At 43.1% G+C, this 23,449-nt stretch overlaps 1 protein-coding gene across 1 annotated transcript; it reads right to left on the bottom strand.

Annotated features, from left to right (window-relative positions):
• Positions 1-1,030: 1,030 nt before the first annotated feature.
• On the bottom strand, positions 1,031-23,005 carry ANKUB1 (ankyrin repeat and ubiquitin domain containing 1). The gene is made up of 6 exons (XM_090055472.1): positions 22,916-23,005; positions 16,535-16,678; positions 10,353-10,569; positions 5,107-5,221; positions 3,059-3,988; positions 1,031-1,185 (listed from the first exon to the last, which is right to left on the bottom strand). The coding sequence occupies exons 1-6, from the start codon at positions 23,003-23,005 to the stop codon at positions 1,101-1,103; spliced, it is 1,581 nt and encodes a 526-aa protein (XP_089911598.1). The 3' UTR covers positions 1,031-1,100.
• Positions 23,006-23,449: the final 444 nt, after the last annotated feature.

Here is a 23,449-nt window from a genome sequence, read left to right on the forward strand (position 1 = left end):
ATGAACATAGGGTGGCAATGTTGAGATGCAGTTAGGAAGGCCAACCACAGCTTGTCATGCATCCACAGATGCATCTCAAGCAGGTCCAAAGAGGTGATCCTCCCCCTCTATGCAGCACTGGTCAGGCCACAGTTGGAGTACTGTATCCAGTTCTGGGAGCCGCACTTCAAGAGGGAGGTGGACAACATGGAGAGGGTCCAGAGGAGGGCCACTCGCATGATCAGGAGTCAGCAGGGCAGGCCCTACGAGGAGAAGCTAAGGGACCTGAACCTGTTCATCCTCCACAAGAGAAGGCTGAGGGGAGATCTAGTGGCCTGTTACAAACTAGTCAGAGGGGACCAGCATGCATTGGGGGAGTCTCTGTTCCCCCAAGCACTACCAGGAGTGACTAGGAATAATGGTCACAAGCTGGCAGAGGGTAGATTCAGACTAGACATCAGGAGGCGCTACTTCACGGTCAGGGCAGCTAGGATCTGGAACCAACTTCCAAGAGAAGTGGTGCTGGCTCCTACCCTGGGGGTCTTTAAGAGGAGGCTGGATGAACACCTTGCTAGGGTTGTTTGACCCCAGTACTGTTTCCTGCCATGGCAGGGGGTCGGACTCAATTATCTGCTCAGGTCCCTTCCGACCCTACAGACTATGAAACTATAATAATTGGTATTTAAGGGGTTAAAATATAAAACATGTTGGTAGGAGTTTGCAGGCAGCTGGTAAATCTGGAAGAGGGTCCTCAATACAAAAAAGTTTGGGAATCTACTCTACTCTAGATGATCTAATTTTTACATCACGGACAGGTGCTACATAATAATAAAAACAGACTTTTAATCTAGTTAACATTTTACTTAATTTTTCAAACTATTTTTGTCCTATTATGATCTATTTTTTTCTTCATTTTAGTCACACAGATCATAACTACACAATACACTCCAGTAATGATTTATCTTTCTATAACACAATATCATTATTAACCATATCTTTGAAGTATTTCCATGGAAAAGATGGACTTACAGTTTTCTGTTAAACAGGACATGATTATAAGAAGATTCAAATATTCCAAAGTACAGATTCCAGGAAATATTAAGTCTGAAATCAGGCTTTAATCAGTTTACAGGTTTGAAGATACTCTTCTTAGCTAGGGTTCTTGCAATTTCCAGTTGCTGAAGCCATGGCTTCTCTTTAAATGCACTGCAAGACAGGTGACAGGATAAATTAACTTTTTCCTAATGCGTATTGAGTCTCATCCCACACTTATACTGACTGGACTGGGCATTTTGCCCAAGTGAGGGATGCAGGATCAAGTTAGAACATGCAGTTCTTTTCACTAAGAGCCTGATTATCACTCCGTGCATAACTGATTTCCTAATTTGTGCATATAATTACTGTGATTGTATGTGTGCCAATCAAAACACTGCATATGTGGATGGCTGGGTACAAACAGGCCAAGGGCAGCCTCCTGACTTGAGCATGTGCTGGAACTGCACACACAAATGGGGCAGGGAATAGAGCATAGACAGTTCAGAAAACCAGTTCAAAGTATATGGAGTTTAACAACAGTAAAGAGTAAAGAACAAAAATCATAAATTTTATCCGGTCATAAACTATTTGTTTTACACATCTTTTGATCTGCCATATCCATTTATATATTGTAACAAGGGTGATGGTAACAGCTGGGAGTCCCAGTCACAAAATATAATTAAAAGCATTTGTTGTATTACATTATACCTTTCTGTTAAGCTGAATATGTGTATTGCTTACACTGCACTGTTTAATAATATTGACTTAAAAGAAGCAAACCACTTTCCATAGACCATAAGTCTAATGTCTGGATAAGTGGATTTATTTGTATGATTTTTACCCCCCTGATTCAGTGACAGAACATGTCTGTCTGTGGCCCCGGTATACCTGTAATACTAATGAATTGGGTTCTTCAGCTATGTCTGGGATACGGGAAACAAACTTTATTCTCTTCACTGGCTCCAGACAGTTATCTTAGAAAACTGTACTTTCTTAGATTCTGATATTCTTCCTTTCACCTATTACTAATGACAGCCCACAATAATCTGCTTTTCCATCTTTTTAAAGTTTCACCCTGCCTATATTCCCCACAGAGTGAACAAAATTCTGTCCCTCCCTACACTTTATTCTTTAAAATTAAACGGGAAAATACAGAGCACCAAAAGCAACCAACTTCTACTCAGGTAAAATCCCATTGGTTGAATCCCCTCCTCACATTAAAGTACTTAAATGAATAAGGAGTCCCCCCATACGCATGTACTTAAAAACCTTGTTGAATCTGGGGCTCATGTGGAATTTGGACCAATATATAGGGAATTACTGGTATTTTCTTTAACCTCCTCAATACTATTTACCTCTTTACTGTGCATATTTAAGTTTCTGGGACTTTATTCTGGGACTTCCTATTCATAATCTACAGTGTTACCTAATGTTACAGTTGTCATATAAATATTCTACCAACCTTTTCTGCATCTCCCTGTTCATGCCACCAGTTTAAAGGGCGCTGGCTAAGTGTAAGGACTGTTGTCAGGTAAAGATATTTTTTCTGTTAGCCAAGTACACAAGACCTGAGTTGTCACTGAGGTGTACCTTGCTGTTACCACTAGGTGACAGTAATCCTTTGCAAAGATATTTTTGCAAAATTTTCTGCAAACTTCTAAAGAAAGTTACCAATCTGTAATTAAAGAACCATCAGGGTCTGGCTGTAATTTTGCCCATGCCATACAGGAAATATAAATTTAAAACAATCTTATTCAGAGAAAACAGATAGTTTTGAAACATTTTCTGCTTCTATTGGTTCCTTTAGTTATATGTTTCAAGAGTAGGAGTAAGCAGTATGTCCAATAATGTGAATATTATATTGTCAGCATCTAGATTGTAAGTAACATGGACAGTACACAAAGAATGGTAATTTTCCCTTCAGTTTTTTTGGGTTTTTTGCTTCACTATAATAAATTAATCCAAAGTGTGTAAAATATGGATTTAAACATAGAGGAGATGCATAAAAAATAGAGAGAAGGAAAATAAAAGAGAAAATACATACCTGGCAACAGCTAAGTAGTAGATTGCATTCTCTCTTGGAGTTCTCCCGCTGTATTCTGAGAAAGACTCAAGAGAGGAGTTTAGAAGCAATTTAGCATGAGGTGTGGAATAGAAGAAAGGAGGCCATGAATTCTGAAGCTTAGAAACTGGGGGCAAAGGAACTTTAGCTAAACATGTATGTTGGTCCATAGTTTCATCCTTTGTAGGCTGAGCAACCTTTTCCCTTTTCTTCTTCTTTTGCTGAAGTCTGTGTATATTAGAGAGTTTATTCACATTCTCTAAAGGAGGTAATTTGAGCTTTGTTAATTGTAGGTTGTTTTTTGTGCTTGTCAGGGGATATGACTCTCTCTCATGCTGAATGTGATCAGATAGATTTGGTAACCTGTAGACCTTGTTGGCTGTCTTTTTGACTGGGGACTTGGAAGTCATTTTTGGCTTTGTGAAGCCATCTACAGTAATTATGTCCCCAACTCGTGTTCTGAAGACTGTACCCTGGTTAAGCCGTTTCTTGGAAAGTATGTGACTCTGAGCTTGGAGGAGCCACTGCTTTAACTTAATGTAGATCTTCATGGGAAGTGAAAAATTAGGATAAGAAACTACTGACCAAATTTTGGTAACTAAATATAACACACAGTCCTTATGCTTGTGTTTGATGCATATGTTCAAAGGGATTTGCCCTGTTGGGCTTTGGCATTCTAAGCACAACACAGTACAGTTGACAAAGGCCTTTAGTACCATTAGTTGGCCTGCTTCTGCAGCTGCATGCACTGGGCACTTATTTATATCTGGGTTCTCTGTTTCCTGACACCACGCTCGGTAGGGGTGAACACCAACTGCTTCATTAGGTCTCACTCCCTGCTGCAGGATCCATGTTGCAAGCCCAAGGTGGCCAAAATGTGCTGCCATGTAAAGAGCCACTCTCTTTTGATAACTGAGGAATAGGGAGAACAAGAAATTTAGGGCCACAAATACCAGCAAACTGATATAGTTCAGAATTATGTATATTTTACTTTTAGATTGACAGCATAAAACATGGTAATTAAATATCCAGCCGGAGCAGCTAAGATACGTTCAAGGTAAATTTGCTAATTTAGTGCTTTAATAAACTGATGAGGCAATAAGCACTTCCTTTGTATTTGTAATCTGTAGCTTTGTTAAAGAGGATTAGCTGTTGTTGATCATATATATTAAGTCAAAACAGAGGCTGAAGTTGGTCTTGTGAGAGGATTTTAAAATGATCCAATGGAGGTACTCAAAACTAAGAAGGGCTATCAGAGGATCTGAGAGACAGATAGCTGAGTATTATGAAAAAGGTTAAATTATACTCATAAAATGGGAGACAAAGACTGAAATACACGTAAAAAGATTTGTCAAACTAATTCTTGTCTTTGTACTTGGTAAAGATAATACCAAGATAGTAGAAATGATTTGCTATACAAAGTCACTGAACTAAGTATACTATGTTTCATTTTTTTATCATCACAAACTAGATGTGGAGTAATAATACTAGTAAGCAATTGTTCTGTGTACTGTAATTCAAATATGATTTTCTGAAGTGTACTGCCTTTGATTAGTATGTTTTCACTGATTATAGAACTACTGTACACCAGATAAATAACTCATTTTGGTCTGTCACGCATATGTTGCTGTATTTTATCCTATAGCATATTAATAAATAGTTCCTGAAAGTAGCACTATCCTATAATGTTTATCTTTAGGGAAGCCATTAAAATTGTATGCCACTTTACGCCATTTAAAATACTAAATGTAAACAAACATTTTTTTTTTAATTATTCTATTTATAATATTTATACTAAACCAGTTCAAGCCATGAGGATTAGGCCCCAGTTTATCACTATGCTGGCTGGCATATTTTTTATACTACAAAGGTAATTGTCAGAGTCCCTTTGGGTGATATTTAATTGTGTTGGTAACTCATTATACTGGATATTAAAGTCAAATGTCAGAGAAAGCAAAGACATAGCCAACTTTTGAAAGTGGTGGTTAAAAAGGCAGGGAAGGATAAGATAGCACATTTTGCTACTGTACTTGAGGACTGGCTCTTCTCTGGATAGATGACGTTGGACGGTATGATTGTTTCCTAAGAGACATCCAATCAGAAATTCTTTCCATCCATCCCATACATCCAGAAACAGTGTTGTGCCTGCCAACAGAGAGGTGCAATTGTTTAGTTTTGTTCCAGTGTTGGGTTTTTTTTGCAATTCATACATTTCTAAACTCTTTTTGCAGCTAAAGAATATTTCCTTGCAGCCTACTGACTGCAGTATATGTATGCCACAACCTTGTACAAGGCCACCCCTGTGAGCATGTTGTCTTCTAATGGCCGTGCAATGAAAGAGATCAACTCTTAACACTATGAACTTTGAAAAGTTAACAAACAGCTGAAAAAGTGTTTGTTTTGGCTGCTTTATGTCAGAACAGTTTGTTCAGTCTGTGACTGCATATGTGAGACTGATTTATTTGGTCTGTGAGATCTTGAAAGCCAAAATGATCCATTTGATAGGGTTTTGGACAGCATTGGCAAGATCTTCATGGAATGGTGGCAGAGTTAGAGAGGGCCAAAAGAGGCCTTTTGCATCTTATTTAGTGACTTGAGTTACTTTTCTTATTGGAGCGATTGTTTTTCAGTGCCAGCAGAGTTGTTACATTTGTAAATATACTTTAATGGAAAAATGCCTAAAGTTTGTCTTTCTGCTTATATCAAAATAAATAAATAATAGGTTAGATACAGGCCTTGAGGCATGCTTCTAATAATTCAGTATAATTCGTTTTTCCCAGTCACCGAGAGTATTCCAGTATCCTATAAGAGCTACTAGGTGGTGGTGTTCAGTTGGTATTTCTTGTAGTAAGAATTACTGCCATTGAAGGACATTATGGTATATGATAGATGCAGTTCTAACCTTTTCATCTTGGGTGTAACATCTATTGTGTTTAGAAATAGGCTCAAAGGTAACACTGCAAATGTTATATATGCTGCAAGATATTCTTTAATCTTCAAGAACTTGTTCCTTGCAGATATCAAGGGCTGATTTTGAGTTATTTAAACAAATCACAAAATCAGTGTTAAATCATAAGAGCACTCACATTCTTCATGCCAATACCTTATGTATTAGCTTTGAAGGATCAGGTGTCAAGACTCTAGAGCAGTGACACCCAAATTTCTGGCCCCGTGGGCCGGATGAGTGGTGCATGATTGGTCCACAGGCCAGATCCTGCGTGGGGTTGGTCTGCAGGTATAATCTAGCATGCCTGTTTGATCTGTGTACCAGATCCAGCCAGGTGCTGACCCAGCCCTGCACATTGGATCCAGTCATGCACTGGCCCAACCCTGTGTGCCTGGATCTGACCACGTTAGCCTGAATATGTGCACAGCTGGCACGGTCTAGTGCACAGGCCCACGTCATTTGGCCCACGGGGCTCCTTGTAGGTCCAAAAATTGGGCAGCAGGGGAGCAGTAATTAACATGTGTTTTGTGACATGCCTCTTCTGACTGGACCTGGCCCCTGGGCCAGAGGTTGAACACCCCCGCTCTAGAGTGTTCTGGTTCTGATTTTACACAGGTCTCCAGAGTTAATTTCAGATTCACCACCAAATGCCCGTGCACAAGACAGTAAAATTCCTGATCAGATCATCCATTTTATGACCTCAGTGGTTCAGCCTCTGTTTGTGTGCTCTTGTTTGAATCCTTAGACACTTTTCTCAAATTTTCAAAGTAGTTTACAAATATATAGTCTTCTGGAGAATGTTTATTTTGTAATATCAAATGCTATCAAAAACACTGCTAAATAATAGCTTAATTATCTCTCTCAGTTAAATATACACCTACAAACTAAACATTGGTCAAGTTTTTATTTGTTTGGACTATTTTACAGCCATTTACTTTCTTGGCATTGTTGCAACATTGTGGTTTTGAAGCCAAATTAACTGCCCTCTGTATGATGGTGAGACAGCAGTGTGAAGTAGATATAAAAGTTACACCCATTATGCACTCACTTTCTACTGCTGTAAATTGTCTATCAAAGTGTAGGATCCGATTCTTCATTGCTCCAAGCCTGTATTTTATATCATACACTGTCCAACTATCCAGTCAGAAGCTCTCTGTGGTATTACTTTGAGGTAAAACTATGTTAAGATACTGGTTCTCTCATTCCTTGGGGTCTCAGACCAGCAGAGACTCCTTATGCTCGATGGAGGGTGACTGGACTCAAAAACTTGCCAAGAAATTTTTTCCAACTACTCAGTTGGTCTAATAAAAGATACCACATCTACCCAAAGAACCTTGCCTGGTATATTTCAGACATTTATCAAAAAAATTGTATTTTGTGTTCAGGGTGAATGTAAACCCTACACTAAGCTACTGATTTTCAGAAATCAACTCAGTTACTGTGAGCTAAATTCCTCCTTTACAAAGGCACCAGTTCAGCAAGTTACTTTAACACATGCCTAACTTTAAGCATGCAAGTAAGTCTCCTAATGACTATTCTGTCATTCTCCATGGAAGTCTAGCTAATGTGGAAGAAATCATTAGAGATAGGAATATATTTGTTATAATCCAGAGTTCTAGCTGTCCTTTGTGATTAATTTCAATATTGTTATTTTACTTTTCCTACAGGTGGGTACACCAAGGAACACAGAGGGTAAGTGCTGTATGCAGGGTAACATAGCAGCATGTTGGTAAAAACAGAAATAGAGCTTTGGAGAACTGGCTCCTAGTCAGCTGGTCTAATTGCTAGTGAACCTGCATGTTCACATTGCCTCTCAAAAAACAAATATCACATTACTATGGATGTGATGTGTTCATTAGTCATGTCAATTGTTTAACCCTTTTAAAATCCTATTATAGTTTTGGCCTGCAGATATTTGGTGAGTTTCACAGGATAATTCCATGCTGCATTGTACATCCCATTTTTTTGATGCTATGGGAAATGGTACATAATGGTACTCTATTCCCCAGTTATGTATAATACTATTAAGTTCCCTCATTTTTCTCCTCTAAACCAAATAGTCTCAGTGCTTTTAGTCTCCCGTTGTTGTCAGTTCTTTTCTGTTTATTTGATGGGGTGACTGCAGATGAACCCAGCATTTCTCAAATTCCATGTTTCTCTTTTCCTGCGTAATGAAAAAGGTAGGTCCCATTTCTGGGCTTCAAGAGCCTTTTCTTCTTTAGAGTCTACTTACAAATCAACCATTGAATCCTTACAAATTAAAGATCACTGTAGAAATTAAAATTTACTGTAGCTAATAGACTAATTACATACAGGGAATGAATACTAATCTGTCTTGTTTGGTGTTAAGAGTAGAGACTATAAATCAGGATTTTGGGGGCATAATTCTTCACTGTTCTGCACTTTGAATAGCTGTTTATCCCTGTCAAATGGAAAAAGCACAAAATCAGAATTTCCCAAAGGTCTCTTCCAGGTTCTAAGCAACTTACTGTGTGACACTGAGAAGGCCACTAAGAGCAAATTCTGCAGTAGCCACTGATTTTTGGGTACCTCCCATTTGAGGCACCAATCTGAGACGTATTAGGGCAAATATCCAGACTTACTGCATATCCATAGCTCCAGAACTATGGATCCTCAATCAGATGAAAAATCAAGCTTTAGTTTTCCAAAGTTGACAACTCAGAAATTGAGGCACCCCAAAAGTAGTAGTGACTTGTGAAATATTGACCTTAATCTCTGTGCTACAAGTTACTTAAAGAAGTGGGTATAATTATACTTATCTACCCACCCGGGGTGTATGAGGTTTAAAGATCAGACTGCGAACCCCTAATGACTTAAAGGACAAACTACGAACTACTTCCACGGGTGTCATTGTCAGTGAGTAGTCCTGTTGACTTCAGTAGCACTCCTTGTCTGAGAATCTACCAATTAAAGCTGATTAAAGGATTTAGATATTTGCCCCTAAGTAATTAATAGGGCCATATTTTTCCATATTTAGCAGAGTGAAATGTTCAATGAAGGAAGGTGTCAAACGTCTTAAATACTGCATGCTAAAAAGGAACTATGAGTAGTTACAAGAGAAAATGACAGCAGACCCAGGATCTGTAAAATGCTAAATTGGGAACAGCCAGGTCATGGGCAGTGACCCACTAAAGTAATTGCTTTCAACTAAATATATTGCTGTAAGCACCATGGAAATACAGATATTTCAGTGTACCATACTGGTACCTGACCTTGGTTTGTTCTTTGGATTTCAAACTTCCATCCTGCTCTAACCATTTCTCAGGACTGCTTTCATCCTGGTTTCAGACAGTACCAAACCAGCTACAATCTTCTTCTCAAATTAAGCCATACAGGTATAAGAGCATAAAAAGATTGTAATGCTTTAGGTTATAAGAAATTGTTGCTGGTTTGGAGATCGGGCGGAAAAATGGTGAGCATCATTAGTGCAGTGGACTAAGCAAAAGCGCAGAAGTCCAAAAATCCTAGTCTTCGTTCTATGCTGGGCCATATCCTGCTCAATTTAAAAGCTGTTTTGTGCTGTTGGTTCTATGCTAGCAATGTGAGCTTTGAGAACTGCCCCCCACTTTTATTTATTAAATTTCAAAATTCAACCCCACTTGCTGAGCTCTGTATAAACATACAAAATCATTATGACCTCTAGGAAGTAATGAAATGGGTAAAGCAAATGGGCCAATGTTGCATGGCACAATTAGAGACTTGCATTAATTTTGTGTTGGTATGAAATATTTCTGCCATTTTCTATACGTTTTCCCTATTTGCATTCAATTCACAGTCCAAAAAAAAGCTTGTTTTTCTCTGTCTTCATAGAATTATAGAATCAATGAGTCGGAAGGGACCTAGACAGATCATCTAGTCCAACCCCCTGCCGTGGGCAGGAAGGAGCACGGGGGTGGCAGAGGTCGTAAGACCCCAGCCAGGGGCCTATCCAGTCTCCTCTTACATCCCTTTCCCAATAGTGCAACTCCACTGATATCAGTAAAATCAGTCCCAACTTGTATAATGGAAGAAGTTCAAGCCTGAGGTATTTTATGAGTGTTATGAAAGCATGCTACAGTATAGAATGTGTTACTTCTGTATATGTATCATCTACCTTACACAGTGTTTTATATCCTATAGCCTGATTTTTTTCAATACTTGGCAAAATTAAACTCCTAAAGTAATAGTAAGTTTTCATATTTCTCTAAATTAATGATAAGTAATGAAATCCCTTGAATCCTGAAAATAGACAAAGTTCTACTTAGTTGTTGGGTCAACATTAATCTGTTTAATCAGAATGTAATAGAAAACACAGAAATCATCTTATACCTATATCTAAGTGGTAGTCATTCAGTGTATTGCAGTCATACATCTCCCTGCCTCCTGGAGTCCTAAGACAATAAACACTATTTGGAAAGCCACATTTCAGGGTCACCAGGGATTTCAAAAAGGACACCTTTGTTGCAAGAAGATAAATACTCCCCATAATGGGTACTTTCTCTTGGCTTACACCATTGTATACATAGAAGGCCGGCTTGTCTTCTTCCTAAAATAAAAAAATAAAAATGATATAAGTACATTAGTATCTGTATTTTAGGAATAATGTCTTTTCACATCTAGGGAATCTGTTGCACTTTTAGTTGAGTGTAATCTGTCAGATAGGGTAGAAGACTGTTTTGTTACCAGCTCAACTAACATCTGGCTGATTGAACTTTAACCAGTTATTAACTTTAACTCGCAGTCTTAACCTGCTAGTTAATAGCTGCTTCTTACAAGATGTTGAACACTTTGAGTTCTTATGTCATTGTAACAGGACTGGCGCGCTGGAGCCTTTCTGTGGGTGGCTCCGCCTTCCTGTCTTGGGCTAATCGCCTCCTTACTCGCCTGCCATGCCTTGATCTTAATTGATTGAGTGATGTAATTAGCGGGAGGCTGCCCACTTTATATGCCCGGTGTCAGGGGCCTCCCCCCCACACCCAGAATGGCACAGCAGGGGCAGAAGTGGGAGAAGGAGGGGCTGCTGGAGGTAAGGGGAGCACAGCAACAGTCATCTGGCTGCAGGTGTCCTGGGAACATCCCCATGAGAAGCTGCGTGGGGTCAGGAGGACTGTTCTGCTCCCCTCACCTCCAGCTGTGGCTCCTGCTTTTACCGTCCCATGCTGCTCCAGGTGGGTGGAAGCTTCAGCTGGGCAGCTTCTGCTCAGTGCAAGGGGCTTCATCTCTAGTTTCCAGCCACGTTCCACCTGCTCTAACTGCCCACAGGGGCTGCTCATCACTCCGGGTGGGTGGAGCAGGTGGAGGGATGCTGGGAGCTAGAATCAGAGCTCCATGCGCTGGGCAGGAGCCTCCTGGCTGAAGCTTCCTTGCCGCCCACCCAGAGCAGCATGGCAGTGGCAGCTGTAGTTGCGGGAAGCAGAACAGCTCTGCCAGCCCTGGCTGCAGACACATGAGCCCATGTGGCAGACACCTGCCAGGTTTTAGGCCTGCCAACACCTCTGAGTCGGCCTGGGCAGCCATGGGTACAATGAACTTGTCATGTGCTCCCAGTCTGGCTGCCAAGGTACCCACCTGCAGCTATACGCCTCCATGCTGCTGTCTGTGTGTGCCATGCTGGGCTCAGTCCCCCAGCTCCAACCTTGGCCCCAGCCCCAGCTGCGGGCAAGGCAAGCAGATGGCAGGGCCAGGCTGGTGTGCTCCAGCCACGCCCCCTGCTGTGCCAATGGCCAGTGGGGTGGAAAGCTGGGCAGACCCCGGCTGGAATCCCTGTGCTGCTGGGACAGAAGGGAAACAGGGGAGTTTAACCCCCCTCCCTGCTCCCGCTTCACCTGAGATGCTGCCTGGGGTGGTGTCTGGCCCCCCTCCCTCCCCTCCAGGGACAAACCTGGCAGAGGCTGCTGCCCCCTCCCCCTCCAGGCACACCCCAGCTAGGTTGAGGTTTAAACCTCTCCTCAATCATACTTAGCAGCCTGCCAGGACCTGACCATGCCCACATCCAGGTTAGCTTCCCTCCAGCCTTGCTGCTGCTGTAAAAGGGAAGGGAGGGTTCACTCTAGCATCCCCCAGCTTCTGGCCTGAGCCACTGCAAGCTTATGGCTGCATTTCTGGAATCAAAAGTGAATGTCTATTCAATTGCAAATCAGTTCAATCTACACAGGTTAGAATAACCTGCGAAGATTGAATCAATTCAGGCTGAGGCTTAGCCACCATGCATAGTAGGCCATAAAGGTGCAGTAAGTTAGTATGGGTTACAAAACCTTCGGGGTACAGACAAGTATATTTAGTTTTGTAACTCTCCTTCATTAGACAAGGAGAGCTTGGTTTTCTTCCTGCATGGACAGGTCTGGGTCTTGGAAGAAAGGTAGCTGGTGAACACTTAATCTAGTTAAAACCAACATAATCCTTGGTAGATAAGGGAAGTATTGAGAGAAGAGGGCTAAATTTGTGGACCTTTGTTTGCAAAGCCTACCAGTATGCATGTTGTGGATTTTTAATGTTTAAGTATGGATTGTAGGTGCCTACAGTGTTTATGATTCAGGTAACTGAAAATAATATGTATTCTCAGCCCTAAAGGAAGTCACATGTTTAAGGCTAGCCCTGGGAGATATTGAATATCTGCAAAATGGCCTCTTTGCTCCTTTACTTTCCAATCTCCACTTTCAACATCTTGTAAGTTTGGTCCCTAACTATATACATTCACCATAGGAGATGCTGCTTCAAGGTAGTTTTTCAGGCAGTTTTTTCTACCACTGAATTTCAGGGTTTTTTGAAGAATAAGGAAACCTGTAATACCCAACATGCATATCAATGTAGGACTTGATTAAACAGTTCAGTTTATTTGCCTCCCTGGGGAACAGCAACAATAGAGATAAACATACAGAAAATGCAGTAAGAAATTACTAGAATCAACGAACATGCAGTAAACAAGTAGCTAAATTTCTCAAAGGCATTTGAACACTGAAGTCCTTTTGCCTCACTGTTCCACTCTTTGTTTTCATGCTTTGCAGTCTTAGTGATGCTGTGCCAGCGGCAGCAGTAATTCTGGCCAATTAATCCTGTGATACAGAGAGGAGGGAAAAAAAAAGCAAGACTAAAAATGTTCTCTATTGTTTATGGACCCGGAGAACTTCGGCCAAGATACTGGCAGGACCTTCCCCTGTTTATATAATAAGCTTGGAGGGGAGCTGAGCCTGTTGGTGCACAGACGCTGCTGCCTTGCAACAGCCTTCCTCATTAACTACTGCACATGGTTTGATAAATTGACACTAATCCAAAAAAAAGCCCACTCAAAAAACATTCTTCCCAGTGTATGCAGTATAAGTGCAGGTTGCAGTTTTTGCACTTTTATCTTCTCTGTTTCTCCAATGCTTTGCTTTGCCTGATAGTTTTAGAATCAGGCCATATTTCCCTTTTGAAAAGAAAGTTAAGGTCAGATTGGGAATGGCCTTCCATGGATGTGCTTGCAGCAGGAGCATACAAGGAGCCAGTTCATCCTGTTTTCCAGGATCCATGCAAGAAGCAATTGCTCTAGATCAGCTGAATTCTGTATGGCTCCAAAATTCAGGTCTGGCTGAACTAAGCTTGGCAGTGGACGTGTTGTGGTGGTTGGCCAGCTAGGTACGGTTCTGTTCCTAATGGATCTTAGATTAGAGGCATCCTCAGCAGTTCCTAAGGGGTTATCTTTGGATAACCAACTGTGTCTCCTTTGATTATAGTATTTTTCTGTTTTTCTTTCATCTAGGACCCATGTCAAAACATTGTTTTAACAATAAATATAAGTGATGATAATATTTATTAGTTTCCCTTTCATTTGTATAGATTAATGCATTATACCCACATGAAGTTTCACATTTTGAATGAACACATTTTAACGTGTAGCCCCAAAACACTATATTACGTCCTTAGTTTCATGTGGACAGCAGCATTGAAAAAGTGAAGACCTTGTGCAGCCTGAGAGGCAATTAAGATTGTATTCCTGGTTATGTGCGAGATTCCTCACATGAAATATAGAAACAGTGCTGAAAAAATAATTTATAATGTATCTGCCTTACAGAGGAGCTTAATACATTTATTACAGTGCTTTGTGATCCTCAGATTCAAGGCACCGTAGGAATGCAAAGTATTATTTATTTGAGATTAGAACCAAGAATAGAATGGGCTCTAACAGCCCAGTTTTCAAAGTTAAACACCTCAAATTAGGTATCTAAATTTGGTTTTAACAACCTGTATAAGCACTGCTTTTGTTACTAAACAACAACAATCTAGACAGGTAGATGTGAATCTCTAAATTTTGGCAACCGGCTTGAAACTTACATTCAGAAGCCCTAATACATTCTATATTTTCCTTACTTATCTATTCAGGATACGTTTGTTATACCAAACCAGGCCATCAGGAGTTGCTGTTGCATTTTGTAATCTACTTTTATTTTTTTGCATTACCAGTTCCCCTAATGTTGGCACAGAACTATTATACAAAACATATTCTCATGCCTTTCCATGTATTGCAGTGAGAAAGATCTTTACCATGATCATTCCTCACAGTAAGAGCACAGTTTATTTCACCATAGCTGTGCTTTGACTGCAAGATGAATTATATGATCTGTTTCCTGATAATAGAGGAAGAGAAAGATTTTCCAGTTGTATGAATACTACGGAGTAAGATTTTGCTGACCTGAATGTTTACATAATACTAGCACAGTGCAGGAAGCACCTGTTTGATGTTTTTCTTTTCCAGATTTTCTATGTAGAAATCAGAGCACACTAATACTTGATACACAGATTTATTTTGAACTGAGGCTGAGGCTTTGGATAGATCCATGGTCAAAGTCAGATGGCACTGTCCCCTTCCAGCTCACCAGATTTCAATGGAAAAATCCATCAGGAAATCTGTATAGGCAAGATCTGACTTAACTTGCACACATTCCTTCTGCAGCTTCTACTGAACAGCTACACCTTTCAGTGACAACAGGTTGGATATGTATTACCTGAGAAGCAGGAGGCCAGTGAGACCACAGGTTTTAGCTTCTGTGGGGGCACAAGGGAAGAGACTGTTCCCACACTTCCAGTGCATCTACAAGGTGGAGAGGCAGAGGCAAAGCCTCCTGCTAACTGTTTCTATTTCAGGGGTCATGTGTATAAAACTATAATGAAAACTTAGAAATCCTTGGTCTTCCTACTTCTGTCCTGTGTTCTCCATGGGGGAGAAGTAGACCAGGATTTAAGCTTATAAAAATTAAAATGGTCATTCTCCTTACGACGTTTCTGTAAAATTAATGGAGATTATTTGTATCACACTTAGCTCAGATCCTTGATTAAACTTTGGGGTTCACCTTATAATGAGAGCTGGGGCTCATTTTGGGATTTTATGGTACAAAAATCTCATTATCGGCTTTTGACAATTCAGCCCTAAATGGTGGAAATCATGAGACCTAGCTGTTTATGAGACTGTAGCCAGCATAAGTGCTTGGCAGCCTTACAAGATTAGCCCTTTGAATGGTAAATGTTTCATAAGACTTTGGCTCACATCTCAACCAGAATTAGAAAAACAGTCCCTCTGGCAGTGAAACCAATCCGATATTGCTTGGGTAGGATTAACTACAGAGAGTGGAATCCGATCTTCATCTCCACCCTCTGAAATTCAAAGAACTGCAGACTCAAGATTGTAGTTAGGTCCTCTCTCATTCTGATAAGGAATATTACAAAGGTGATTGAGGTAGTGTACAAAAAGTATACTCTGTTGTCTGTGTAAGTGGGAATAGGTAGGCTAGTGCTAGTTTTCTTTTCAACTAAATTAATTTTTAGATCTATTTATGAATGAGGAACAATGACTAAATGCAAAACACGTATTCAGCACAGGAAAGAAGACAGACCAAGACCTGGTGGGATCAACTGATCTCAGGCAGATGGAAGGATGGGGCTCTTCTAAAACCCATCACCCACAATAGGAGATGAGTATCACGCAGATTTTTCTTCCCGTTTGTAAAGTTCTGTCATTCTACAAGTTCAATTTCTAAGTGCACATCCTTTAAAATGGGTGGGTAAAGTCCGGCCCATAGGCTGGATTGGGCCTGCGGCAGACTCCATTTCCCAGCAGCCCCTGCCCACATCACTGTGGCCAGTTTCCATGGAGACTCCAATGCCATGACAGCCTTGGGCCAGAGTTTCCATGGACACCACCCCCAGTAGTGCTGGCAGGGTGCATGGCAGGGTGGGGAGCTGCTCTGGGGTTGGGATCTTGCGACGGTGACAGCATGGTCTGGAGCTGGGGCAGAACTGCAATCTGCTGCCGGCATGCCCCTGCCCTGCAGTATCTGCAGTTCCTTGTGAATAAATCTAAGATCAAGTATTCAAATAACAGCTTTACTAATTCTTTGAAGGTCAGATGTGTCCCTTTAAGATGTTCTCTCTCAGCTGCTCAGCTTTGTTAGGTTTAGCAAAGGATCTAGAATTTAAAAAAATAGCAAGCACACAATTTCTTGACAGCTTAAAACAAACTGATTTGGATCATACTGTACCTTAACAACACATCTAATAATTGAAGAAACTGATATCCCTATGTCATCAATAATCCAGTTGTCCTTCAGCACTGCTCCTGCATAGATCAGCTCCAAATATCGTCTGCCTTGCTTGTCTTCAGAAAGCGGGACATGGAAATAATCCTAAAAATGAATAATATATTGTGGAAACACATGTCTGTGCAGGAGTGATTCCTAACTACAATAAATCTATCATTTTAATGTTGTTTGAATTGCAGCTGTGCTTTACTGGGACCACTATGCTATGTAAGCCTGTAACAAAAAAATAGCCTTTGCTCCACAAGGTTTATCTATAATCTTCAAGTTTCTAAGAACATGTTAGAAATAGAAGTGCTAGAAATAATATTTGCACCTTGTTTTAAAAAGAAGATAGTATTGAAGTGTATTGTTATAGATTAGGTTTGTTTTGGCTTGTAAAAATTCTGTGCATAGTTACAAAACTTGAAATTCTACAAGCACATGCTAATATATCCGATTCATTATAACCGATACAAGCTAAAGCAAACATACATAAACTGTCACATTGCTTTGAGGTAATCATGAAAGCTCTTAATTTTCCCTGTAGCTTTAGTTCCTGATTTCTTCAAGTGATGGTTGCTCAACTGAAGACAACTAGATGGGAGCTTCAAACTTGGGTGCCTAGAGGAGATTTATAAAGCATTCACTATTAGCCTAACTTCCCACTGACTTCAGGGACAGCAGAATTAGGTCAAGTTGGGTGCTTTTGAAAATACCTTTCCATCCCATCCTCTGTTTCCTGAGTTGGCAGCAAAAGTAGGCCTCCAGATAGAGGCTATGTTGATAACGTGAACCTGACTGACTTGGTGCAAGAATTCTGGCCTTTTTTTTCTCACTCGGGGAAAATCTGTTCACCAGGGCCCCCCTGGAGTCACTAGGAACACTGGCCACAAGCTGAGGGAGGATAGGTTTAGGTTAGATATTAGGAAGAACTACTTCACTGTAAGGGTGGCCAGAGCCTGGAATAGGCTTCCCAGAGAGGTGGTGCTCTCACCTTCCCTGGACATCTTCAAGAGGAGACTGGACAGGCACCTGGCTGGGGTCTTATGACCCCTGCCACCCCCAGTGCTCCTTCCTGCCCATGGCAGGGGGTCGGACTCGATGATCTGGCTAGGTCCCTTCCGACTCATTGATTCTATGATTCTATGATTTTTAAAGTATTAATCTGATGCAACTTTTCCTTATTGCATCAAAGTGAATGAAGGTAGTGTTGCAGGACACTAAGGTGCCCTGCTCCTAGAAGAGTGGGAACTGCCTGGGGAGAGCCCAAAGAGCCAGGCAGGAGCCAAGGTGCAGGTTGCCATGGCAACTGGCTAAGGAGGAAATTAATCAGCACCTGTACTTGGTCAGCTGGCAGGAAGGGGCAGGGCCTTGGGCCCATATAAACCCCAGGCTGAAGCTGAGGGAGGCAGTTCCCTGCTGGCAGCTAAGGGGGAAGGAGCCCTTTTTGAATGAGAAGGGAAAAGGGGCCTGACTAACCTCTGCTCTGGGTAATGGTAAAGGGGCAGAGCACACCTTCGGTGCCTGTGTTAAGTTATAGCCCAGGGGCTTAGGTTTTGTCTGTAGTTTTATAACTCCGGTGGTTTGAGTGAAGCTATCTGGTGAAGGAGGAGGCCCACTACAGAGTGGAGACCCCAGCGCCAGAGAGGACACAGCATTTGGTGGGGTGCAGAGACCCTGGTGCCAGAGAGGGCATGGCATTTGAGGCGCAGACAGCCCGGCACAGACAAGGGGCACCACAGAGGCTTGGGGCATGGTAAAGGGATGGTTGGAGCCATGCATATAGCCCATAAGGCTAGGGTGCCCCCAAAACACCCATTGTGAAGCAAGACCCACAAGGGGTCCAGGAACCCACAGGGTTCAGTAAGTCCATCAAACCATGTCCAAGAGGACTTAAAGGCAGCCTCCCTATTTTCATATTTGTCATCAAAGATATGGCGAGTGAGAATTGAGGGTGCCTATCAGGCCCAAAATTGGCACGGTCAAGGGGCCTTAGGAGCACACGGCCATCCTTAAGGACCCCATCCCATGACAGGTAGTATAAGATTAGTTCAGAGTGTCCAGCCAAATGTATAGTCACAATTGCTCCTGGAGATAAAAATAATCTGAAATAAGATTGTGGTATATGTTCCAGTTCTGGGTAGTATGGAATACAAATGCTACATCTGGGCTGGGAGTTTGTGGTAATCTGGGACCTCTGAGATACTTTTTAGTTATAACCCTCACTCAGGCACCTTACATATTTTTTTCCTCTGACTTCAAATAAAATCTCCATTCGCTGTTTCCCTGGTACTCTGCAAAAACCATGTACTGCTCTCATCACATTCCTTGTTGCCTTTATAAACCTGAACTCCAGTCCTGAGCTGGGAAGGGAAGGGGCCAGAGCAGATAATCAAACTTCTTATGAAATTCTGGACTTTGTTATGAATTCAAGCACATGCCTTTGCAGGGAAGTCATAGCCTGTCTGTATCTGGTCTGACACAAAATGTCACTGACCAATTAACCCACCATTGAAAAATGAACAATTCCCAAAAGCAAATGGGAATTTAGATACCAGGTTTTAATACATTTATTCTTATTCCAAAATAAGCCATATCATATCAACATAATTTGTTTTCTCTCCATCACTTGCCTGCCTCAAAAGATGAAATGGCAGGACATATTCTAAAATAAATTAATGTTATCTGTACCCTGAACTTAATTTCAAACTAATAGGCTACTTCCGAATTCTTGGATGTAAAAAATTGAAGATTGGATGATTTTGTTCATAAAACAGACCAGAAAGCTGCCAGATTTGGCCAAAGAAGGATTCCACACTGTTTCATAGTTGGTAGGGTTGGAAAGGACCTGAGCAGATCATCATGTCCGACCCCCTGCCATGGCAGGAAAGAGTACTGGGGTCAAATGACCCAAGCAAGGTGTTCATCCAGCCTCCTCTTAAAGACCCCCAGGGTAGGAGCCAGCATCACTTTGCTTGGAAGTTGGTTCCAGATCCTAGCCGCCCTGACCGTGAAGTAGCGCCTCCTGATATCTAGTCTGAATCTACCCTCTGCCAGCTTGTGACCGTTATTTCTAGTCACTCCTGGTAGTGCTTGGGGGAACAGGGACTCTCTCAATGCCTGCTGATCCCCCCTGACCAGTTTGTAAATGGACACTAGATCCCCCCTCAGCCTTCTCTTGTGGAGGATGAACAGGTTCAGGTCCCTTAGCTTCTCCTCGTAGGGCCTGCCCTGCTGACTCCTGATCATGCGAGTGGCCCTCCTCTGGACCCTCTCCATGTTGTCCATATCCCTCTTGAAGTGCGGCACCCAGAACTGGATGCAGTACTCCAGCTGCGGCCTGACCAGTGCCGTATAGAGGGGGAGGATCACCTCCTTGGACCTGCTTGAGATGCACCTGTGGATGCATGACAAGGTACGGTTGGCCTTCCTGACTGTGTCCCCACACTGGTGGCCCATGTTCATTCTGGCATCAATAACGACTCCAAGATCATTTTCTGCCTCCGCACTGACAAGAAGGGAGTGTCGCGGGGCACTCCCGCGCCCCGCTCCTAAGGAGATGCCCAGGAAGAGGAGAGGCCTGGAGCAACACAGATGGGGGTTGCTGGGGCAACCAGGCTGGTCATGTGGCCAGGAGGGGGCAGGGCCAGGCCCTTATAAACAGCTAGGCCAAAGCCTAGGGAGCAGTTCCCTTCTGGCTGCCGCAGGAGCAGGAGCTCTGCGGCTGAGCTGAGCAGCCTGAGGCTAGGGGGGCAGCCTTGCCACCCTAACCGGCCGCGATGATGTAGGGAACAAGATCACCCTGACTGCAGGTAGGACTGAGAGCCCGGTAGGGCTTGGAGTTACGGATAGGCGTGTGGAGCCTCGGTTTAGGTTGGAGCCAGAGGGCTTGACTTTGAGTTACAGTTTACACCGGAGGACCGGGTGAGGCTGTAGGGGAGCGAGGAGGCCTCAGCGGGGCTCCCCAGCAGTTTGGGGGCTCCGGGTGCCCAGTAGGGGCACGGTGCCAGGGGGGCACAACGGTGGTGCCGGAGTGGCACAGAGCACGGGGTTGGACTCCGGCCCGGAAGGGTGACGAGAAAAGACCCAAGGAAAGGGTCAAGGGGGCCAGGCACGGCTAAGGCCACCTGAGCCCCAAGCGGGGGCCAGGCACGGCTAAGGCCACCTGAGCCCCAGGCCCGGAGAGGGCGCGGCGCGGAGAGCGCGGTACAGGCCCCAGAGAGGGCGAGGCCCGGAGAGGGCGCGGCGCGGAGAGCGCGGTACAGGCCCCAGAGAGGGCGAGGCCCGGAGAGGGCGCGGCGCGGAGAGCGCGGTACAGGCCCCAGAGAGGGCGAGGCCCGGAGAGGGCGCGGCGCGGTGAGCGCGGTACAGGCCCCAGAGAGGGCGAGGCCCGGAGAGGGCGCAGAACAGGAAGGGGACCAGACAACGTCCCCCGGGACAGCTGCGAGGCTTGGGGCGTGCTAAAGGGGAGGTTTTGGAGGCACGCATTTGCCCATAAGGCTGGGGGAGAGGACCCCACTTTGGAGCGGTAGTGATACCATTGCGGTGCCGTTAGGTGCGAGTAGGCAGCCTCCCATACTGAACCAATAAGATCTAAGACGTGGCGGGCGAGTAGAGGGTGTCAGACCACCCTAATTGGCACGGCAAAGGGGCGCTCGCGAGCTCACGGCCGCTCGCGGGGCCATCCGTGACAGGGAGTTACCCAGCGTGTAGGTCTGCTGCTGGTTCTTCCTCCCCGGTGCAGTACTTCGTACTTGTCAGTGTTGAAACCCATCCTGTTTTCATCCACCCACCTCTGTAACCTGTCTAGGTCTGGTTGCAGCCTATTCCTCCCTTCTACCATGCCCACTTCTCCCCACATCTTAGTGTGATCTGCGAATTTGAACAGGGTGCTTTTTACCCCCTTGTCCAAGTCACTGATGAAGATGTTGAACAGTGCAGGCCTGAGGACCGAGCCCTGCGGAACCCCACTGCCCACATCCCTCCAAGACAAATAAGACCTGTTCACCACCACTCTCTGGGTGCAGCCCTCCAGCCAGCTAGTAACCCATTTGACTGTGTAGGTGTCAACGCCACAGTATCCTAGTTTTTTAATGAGAATGGGGTGAGACAGTGTCGAAGGCCTTCCTAAAGTCCAGAAAGACTACGTCCACTGCTACCCCTGCATCTAAGGATTTGGTGACCTGGTCATAAAAAGCCACCAGGTTCGTCTGGTAGGACCTGCCTCTAATGAACCCCTGTTTGTTGTCCCTAAGCATAATCTCCCCTGCTGGCCCCTCGCGGACATATGCCGGGATAATTCTCTCAAAAAGCTTACCCAGGATCGAGGTAAGACTGACTGGCCTATAGTTTCCTGGGTCCTCCTTCCTCCCTTTTTTCAAAATGGGAACCACATTGGCCCTTTTCCAGTCCTCCGGCACCATGACAGAGCACCATGAGTGCCCATAAAGCCATGCCAGAGGTCCTGCAATGACCTCTGCTAATTCCCTCAGTACTCTGGGGTGGAGATCATCTGGACCAGCTGATTTGAATACATCCAGTCCCTCCAGAAGTTCCCTAACTAGTGTCTCAATAGCCCTTGGCTTTGGTGTGCCTCCCCTGGGGCCTGAGGGGGACCTAGAGATGAGGGGTGGCTGTTCTGGTCCCTGCTCAGGAAAATGGAGGCAAAGAAATCGTTAAATAGGTTAGCTTTGCTGTTTACTGTTGTCTCAGTAGACTTTCCTTTGTTGGGGAAATGATCAGGGAGAAAAAAATATATAGTCTGTGTGCTTCCCCACTGCAAGGACTGTTATTGGCAAGAAATACCCCAGGGGCTTTGTTGCTGGCAGCCAAATGGAAGGTAAGGCAACTCTGAGATTTAACTTACATCAAGAACATAGCTACAACAATGATGGCTGGACTAAAGTATTTGCTCTTTACTCCCATATTGCCAACTATGACAGCAGATCTTAACCATACTGAAGAATCATACTGCCAGAATCTCTGAAACATTTCACAGAAACCTAGGATAGGTGTGCACAGTACTTAACAAAAAAACATTTAAATTAGAACAGGGAATATACTATTAAATATACACATCCATGTTAGGGTGACCATCATAGAGAAGAGTCCGGTTATCCCTCCTCTATTGATATGAAACTGGATGCTTTTATGTCCTTTATTTTTCTCTCAAAAAGAAAAATAGAGGACATAAAGTTGTCCAGTTTCATAACAATAGAGGACAGAGTAGCAGAAAACCGGAATGTCCTCTATGATGGCCACCCTAATCCATGTACATTTAAATTATAAATGGAACATATAAAAAATAAAGAGAATTCACTTCGTAAGTTTCTAAATTCCTACCTTTATCATCTGTTTTACAGTTTGCACAGTCTGCTCTGCCAAAATGTCAAAAGATTCACAAAGTCCTTCAAAAGCTATGAAAATCCTCATCATGAAAAATGCTGCTAAAAACTGTAGAAGGCCTGGATAAGCTAACAAAATCCATGCCTTGAAAAATTCATATCCATTATTAAAAACAAAGCAAACCAGAAGAAACTATAAATATCCAACCTAAATGCAGAGTTTCTTCTCTTTAAAGCAAGTGCCTGCCAGAAAAAGCCCTTCAGTGACAGGCAGGACCAACACTAAGATACAATGCTGAATGCATGTCTCTAGCATCAGTGAATAGGGAAATGTTCCCCCAACTGAATCTTTAATTAAACCAGCAAGCCACATATTGATTAAGGCAAGTGTGAACAAGTTGCAGACATGTACACACAGAATCCAAGGTAATTCTACTTCTAACATTGTGCCAACCATTCACACATTTTTTCAGGTGCTTCCTTTCAAAGCAGTGAGCGTTGTCAAATGTTAAACTGGCAAATGTTACTTGGC

The sequence above is a fragment of the Crocodylus siamensis genome, chromosome 6, assembly GCF_052110815.1.
Source record: "Crocodylus siamensis isolate JL-2025a chromosome 6, ASM5211081v1, whole genome shotgun sequence".
NCBI lineage: Eukaryota > Metazoa > Chordata > Crocodylia > Crocodylidae > Crocodylus > Crocodylus siamensis.

What these genes read in the sequence shown, in the direction of transcription:
- ANKUB1 (XM_090055472.1), bottom strand. Translation starts at nt 23,005, where the DNA reads ATGAGGATTTTCATAGCTTTTGAAGGACTTTGTGAATCTTTTGACATT. An exon ending in TTATTAGATGTGTTGTTAAG is followed by an intron (nt 10,570 to 16,534) that starts GTACAGTATGAT and finishes TTTTTATTTTAG; the next exon opens with GAAGAAGACAAGCCGGCCTT. An exon ending in TACTACTTAGCTGTTGCCAG is followed by an intron (nt 1,186 to 3,058) that starts GTATGTATTTTC and finishes CCTGTCTTGCAG; the next exon opens with TGCATTTAAAGAGAAGCCAT.